This window comes from Malurus melanocephalus, unplaced genomic scaffold, assembly GCF_030028575.1.
Source record: "Malurus melanocephalus ecotype Western Australia unplaced genomic scaffold, MMel_1.1 scaffold_363, whole genome shotgun sequence".
Taxonomy (NCBI): Eukaryota; Metazoa; Chordata; class Aves; order Passeriformes; family Maluridae; genus Malurus; species Malurus melanocephalus.
In genome coordinates this window covers 282797-289061 of record NW_026623595.1, presented here as the reverse complement: position 1 = coordinate 289061, position 6265 = coordinate 282797, and the positions used below count along the sequence as shown (strand labels likewise).

The 6265-nt window shown below is 43.3% G+C and overlaps 1 protein-coding gene across 2 annotated transcripts in view; it reads right to left on the bottom strand.

The window, feature by feature from the left end:
* The window catches only part of ADGRF4 (adhesion G protein-coupled receptor F4), a 12892-nt gene extending 7134 nt beyond the window's left edge, over positions 1-5758 (bottom strand). For both annotated transcript variants that reach the window (XM_057378569.1, XM_057378570.1), the window contains exons 1-4: positions 5482-5758; positions 2248-2349; positions 1852-1888; positions 1551-1711 (exon numbers count right to left, since the gene is read on the bottom strand). In XM_057378569.1, the coding sequence (XP_057234552.1) occupies positions 1551-1711; positions 1852-1888; positions 2248-2325 (276 nt within the window). In that variant the 5' untranslated portion in view covers positions 2326-2349; positions 5482-5758. The remainder of the gene's footprint in view (positions 1-1550; positions 1712-1851; positions 1889-2247; positions 2350-5481) is intronic.
* Positions 5759-6265: the final 507 nt, after the last annotated feature.

Sequence of the window (6265 nt, the reverse complement as noted above, 5' to 3'; positions counted from 1 at the left end):
GAACATGGTAGTGATGGGTAAATAATTGGACTCAATGACCTTAGAGGCCTTTTCTAACCTAAACAATTCTTTAATTCCATAAAGTCAGAGACTGTGTCATGGTTTTACTTGGTCCGATTTTTGGTGGTGGGGGGATGGGATCAAGAGACCACAAAGATGGCTCCTGTGAGAAGTTCTAGAAACTGTCTCCTTTTTCTCTCCAGCAAAAGGAGCCCTACTCCCTGTGTTTCAGAGCCAATCCATCATGGCTCTGAGGGTGATGGACAGGCTGATCATCAGGCCTGGGCCAATTGCACAGGTTGGTTACACCTCTGTGATGACGCATTATCTAGTATTTAAAAAGAATTCAAAACAAGATAGGGGTGGCCGCCATTTTGTAGCTTTAGGTTGTTAGTATGTAGTTTTAGTATCATGCACKGGGGAAAAACAGAGCAGGAGGGTGAGGAGATGTAAGAAGAAAAATGGAGACCTAAAGATCAGTAAGGAGAAGATGGGATTGGCTTGCTGTGCTTTTTGCTGTGGTTCTCGAGCATGGAGAAAAATAAGTTGTTCTCAAAAAAGGACTGTTTCATCAATGAGAGAGAGAGAGACCTGAATCGAAAAGGAGAGCGACCTCGCTCTGAGGGAAAAAAAACTGGCTTTTGAGGACTGGACTAAACAGCCAAAAAAGGGGGAAGAGGCTTGGCCCCCCCACGACGTCTGAAGTAATTGGATGCTTAGAAGAAGCTGTGCTCTGCCAGGAGGTTTGTGATAGTGGTCTCACGCCGCTGAAACAATGCAGTTTGGCCTTGAAGGACATTCTTTCTTTTTCTCCTACGAGGTAAAAGAATACTCCCACGCCATGCACTGACTGTTCTTGGGAAAAAAAAAAAACTTCCACAGCTTGGAGCTGTAAGAACGCTTCTCCTATGATGCTGGACAACAACTGTAATGAGTGGTTTGATCTGTGTTAGACTTTCATTCCTGCCCCCCTTTGTGTGCGGGAAAACATGGGGGGGCAAGAGGGAGGACCTGGGAAAGAGACGTTCCTGGAAAGGATAACAGGTGTCTTAAAATGTCCGTTTTTATCTTTCTTCTCCTTGTAAACTTGTCCCCATCTCCGTTCCCTTCCCCAGTGCCATACTATTCTTAGTAGTTTGTAGTAATAAATCTATTTTTGCAACTTAAGTTATGCAGCCTGTCTGACCATTCTCTCTGGAGCACATACGTATCTTTCTCTCAATTACGTGATATTATCTGAAAGCCATAAATTTGCGTGTTAATTGGGCTTTCACTCTCCCTTCTCCCTCTCCGATGGGAGGAAGGGAGGGAACGGCGTGGGTGCAGTGCTTTTGGTTTTCAGCACAGTCTAAACCACGTCATTTTCTGGTGCATTGGCTGGGAAACTGGCAAAAATCAGGTTTTAAACCCACGACAGACTGTTATCCAAGTATTCTGTGTTTTAGGATYTCATCTCCCTTTGCTCAAGACAGAAAGCGCTTGGAGGGAGGGGCTGTGTTTACAAGAAGATAYGAGCATTGGCCAAAGTCAGGGCACAACAATTTCCTCACCTGAAAAAGGGACTGAACATCCAGACTTGCACAGGCATCTGACAACATTTGCCACTTTCTGTCTTCACARACAAAGCTTGTCTCCCCGTGGAAGGAGGGAGAGCAAGGCTGAATACAAATTGCTCCGTTATCTTGGCACGGAATGAGATTTATACAGGCATCTGGAAAAAAAGCCAAGCAGATGTTATAAGGTGAAAGACAGCACACCATGGTCTGTAATGTGAGTATCAGGGGTGTAAAGTATTGATAACTGATAACATCTCACAAAGCATTAACCAAGGCACATCATTAGTCACTTTACCTTGCTCATCACCAGTCTTTGACTCATTACTGAGAATCTGAAAAATAAGAAGTAGAATGTAGAGTGAATGATTACATAAACAGTAAAAGATGACTCCTTGATACAAACCAGAAAGGGTTTCAAGGGGAAGAAAATCCTTTTGAGATCCAGAATGCAGAGCTTGTGGCCCTTTGCTCTTACAGACCCACTGAGAACTCTGCTTAAAGTCTACCTCTGTATATGAAGCCTCCAGTTGGAAGCTGCTACTGAAATGGCACTCTGATCTTGTGCACAGATCTCAGATGAGGAAGAAATTGTTTGTGATGAGTGGGGAGGCCCTGGCACAGGCTGTCCAGAGAGCTGTGGCTGCCTCATCCCTTGAAGGGGATTTGAGCAGCCTGGACCAGTGAAACTCACCCTGGGGGTGCTGAGTGGCACGGCTGGAAGGAAGAGCACAGCCCAAAGGAGCAGRTACTGGATCACCCTCACATCCATCSCCAYRCATTTGCTGCTTTCCCCCTGCAAGAAAGATGTTAAAGAAGTTTAGACATCGCTGTTTCCACTTTTTGAAGGTAGTGATTACTAGGGAAAAAGCAGTTAAACCTGTGTCAAAGACTGTCCTTACAAGGTGATTTTCAGACATTCATAATTTATTACCTTTACTACGAATGATTTGTGAACCCTTTCTTAGGAAAAAAAAAAGAAATAAAATCTCTCCTACACTGGAAGTTACTGCATTAGTAATTTACTGTCAACTGCAAGCTGGAGAGCTTATTAAAGCAGTTCAGCCTGTGGGTCCCTTTTGAAGTGATTTAAGACAGTCTCATCTCTGGGTTCAATGCTCTGCTCTCCTTGGGTGGCTCCTGCCATGTGAGTAGGAAATGTGGGCACTCAGGACCCAGATATCAAAATCTGAGGAATAAGGACAAGACAGAAGTAAACAATTATTTCTTTTGCAAAAGGATTCAGCTCTCTATTCCCTTCATGAAGTTTCCCATGGTTCTTGGTAAAAGCTAAACAACCTGGKATGCAGCTTATTACAGGTGTATTTGTTGGAGGAAAATAATCCAGCAAAGGGAATGAAGGAAAAACAATGTGACACATCAACTCTGACTATTAGATGCTAGACACATCTGAGGTAAAAACAATAGCTGATATGTGTTCAGGAGAACTGAGACACCAATCTTCTACAACATGTATAAGTAGATTAAGTAATTTACTGAAAAAAAAGAAGTATAACACTCTGTGAGCTAAACCTCTAAAGCAAGAAGCAAACGCACAGCGGCAAAACAGAATGACAGCTGGATCTCAGGAGATGGCAACATGAAAAACCTCTCCAAATTACCATGCCTAGAGAGGAGGCACTCAATTTTCCCCCTGACACGTACTGATCAGCACAGATGATGCTGAKCAGAAGCAGAAGGGGTCCTGCACTGATAGAACAGAGATGTGTTTTCCCATCCAGAGGCTCCCATCTGATAGCATCAAAGGCCCAGGCATCCAGCTGGTTGCCCCTTTCATCTGTGATGTTTGTCCACTGTGCTGTGTTTTCAGATCTGTAAGTTTATTACTTAATTATGAAATTATCATAAAAGTAAGGGCTCAACTGATGCACTGAATTTCTCAGGTAGCTCTAAAGGAGAGCCACGTGCCAGCCTCTGAATTCAAATGTTAATATGAAAAGCATTTTCTGGGTTAAAAGCTAGCAACCATTAGCTCTTCTAAGGAAATAAAATTGGTAAGGAGAAGCAAACCAAAATACTTGCATCAATATTGCCAAAGAACAGGAGGTGGCTGGGAAACACCTACAGGTTTGAGGTGAAAGGCTGCACCAAATTCTTCTCCAATTTCTGCGGTCATTAAATGTTTATTGTGTGCTCGCAGCCCTAATTCCATTTCACAGCTCGGAATCCTTGAGCTCACGTGCCTCACCATTAATTAATTCACATTCATTTTGTRTTTAATCACCAGTGGAACTCCACCTAGGGCTGTTACCTGTGAGAGGCAGAAATCTGGGCCATCTCCAGGTATCTCGGGCTCACCGAGACACCGGTCCTGTCTCCAGTGAAACACTGAGCTCGCTCGGCTGCATTGTTTGACTCATGYTGGAAACCACCCAGTTCCTGCACTGCAAGAACCTGCAGCCAAGGCAACCACTGGGCAGGAGGASAAACTTGGGACAAAACAAGCAAAACAGCAGAAAATCACTGTTGCTTTAGGAAAAAATAGGGATGTAGTGGCACAGGGTCACACKAAAGCAAATACAGAGAGAGTATGATAGGTCTTTTATCATAAACTATCCACTGCCAGTAATCCCTGCCTTCTTAAGAGGCTGTAATCATGTTACTCCTGTATTCCAGAAGTTTCTGCTCCATCAGGACACAGGTACATGAGCAGCTGAGGTGTCAATACCCTCCCATGTGGAAAGGGCTTTCTAAATAAGAGGACACWTCCACACCCAGCTCAGGAGACTGTTCCCAGTTGATGATCCTCCTTCTCCAGTTCATTTCAAAGCCCTCCACAGAAGGGAARGAGCAAGGAGTGAGAGGATGGACAGTGGTTACAAGAGAGCAAAGAACCTCTTAAAACAGAAAAAAAAAGAAAAATAGAAAAACTAATCATGTATTTTAAAAGCAGTTCATTTATTGGTTAATGCTCACAGCYTTATGTTCAAATCCCTTACTCTGACTCCTGTTGCTGTAAAATTTAAGTATTTTGTAAAACCCTACAAATGACCCTCCTTTCCTCTACTCTGAGCCCRTTCTTGTTTTTAATTTCTGGCAGGATGCACTGCCCAGCAGTGSCACAGCAACCAGAGGGATCTGTGCAAACAATGACAGCGACAGGAATAACAGCCCTGACACTGCTGCACCCCAAGTCTCTGGCCAAAGGGTCCTTCATCACCTGCACTCACCTCTCTCCCCTCTCCACTACTCCTGGAAAAAAACTATTAATTAAAGTTTACAGGGAAAAGTGTCCTGCACAAAATAACTACAAGCATACATTGTATAAAATTAAGATTTAAGCCAACCTTGCAATAATTTGCTAGAGAAATATATTTTCCCAAATACTACAAACTTGCATCTTTACATTTATTACAAGTATTAAACCCATTATTACAGAGCCTAATCTGTTTTAGGGCTTGAATGGCCATATGRTTTGCTTAAAACTCAATAAACCACTGTAACATGATCACCTACCATTGCCACAAGCAAGTCAAGACTGCAGCAGGAGGCTTTAGAGTGTTCACATGGTCATCCAAGGATAAAAAGGGAAGCTCTTAATTCTCCAGAATGGTATTTGTTGCATTTGCAAAGGAATCACACTTGGAAAAYGCAAATTTAAGTGAAGCAAGTTCTAAGAGGAAAGTAATCTTYRTATGTAGCCATTAWAAAACCYCAAATTTTATTAAAGGTGACAACAYTGTGATTMGAAACCAATTACAAAACTACAAGAACAAAAATCAGAGGTTAATTAAGATATCCAATTATTTTCACAGATGTAAAGAGAATATAAAACTGACGGAAAAAGTGCAAAGTAAAGACAGTCATAGCAGTTAAATGTATTTTAGATTATGRATGAACCAATTACACAGACCACTGATAATCCTGCAGCAGCTCTGGAAYAATGATGCTGTGTGACAGTACTCACCGTTTTCAGAAGTCTGGGCTCTACTGTGAGCAAAGTTAGCCCAGCCAGGGATCCCCAAGGTCTCAGAYGTGACTGTCTAACCACTCTTCTGCTGCCATCCTGCCCCAGGCTCACTCTCAGTCTTACCCAGCCCTGCCTGGGTGCTCCGATTCATTTGGAGTTTTCCCATGAAGAAATAACCTTGAGCATCAGCTGCTTCTTTTCTTGCCTCACTGGATTAAGGCTGAGGAACCTGCAGATGAAGGTATTGCACTGCAAAAYGACAAAACAAGTTAAGAACACGCCCACAAAACTGCCAGATTGCCACCTTTGCCAGGAGTCCACAGCAATGAGTCACATCTGGGTGCTTGGGCCCCTTCTGCGTGGAGGCGGCAGCTTCTGCTCTCTGGTATTTCACAGAATCGTGGAATGGTTTGGGTTGGAAGGGWCCATAAAAATCACCTGATTCCAACCCCCTGCCATGGGCAGGGACAYCTTCCAYTAGACCAGATTGCTCAGAGCTCTGTCCAACCTGGCCTTCACACTGACAGGGATGGGGCAGCCACAACTTCTCCAAACAAGGCTTTTAAAGACCTTGAAACATTAATGATCAATATCTGGTCTAACAAATGCATTACTCTTCATAAATCTGAGATCACACTACAGACAGCACCTTGTGCAGCTAAAAAGCTCAATGGGAAAATAATAACCTTTCCTTTAAGGCTACCCCATCATAAGGGGTGACAGTTACCTGCTGAACCATGTGCCATGGTCATTTTTGGCTCTAAATATCACCTCACACCCA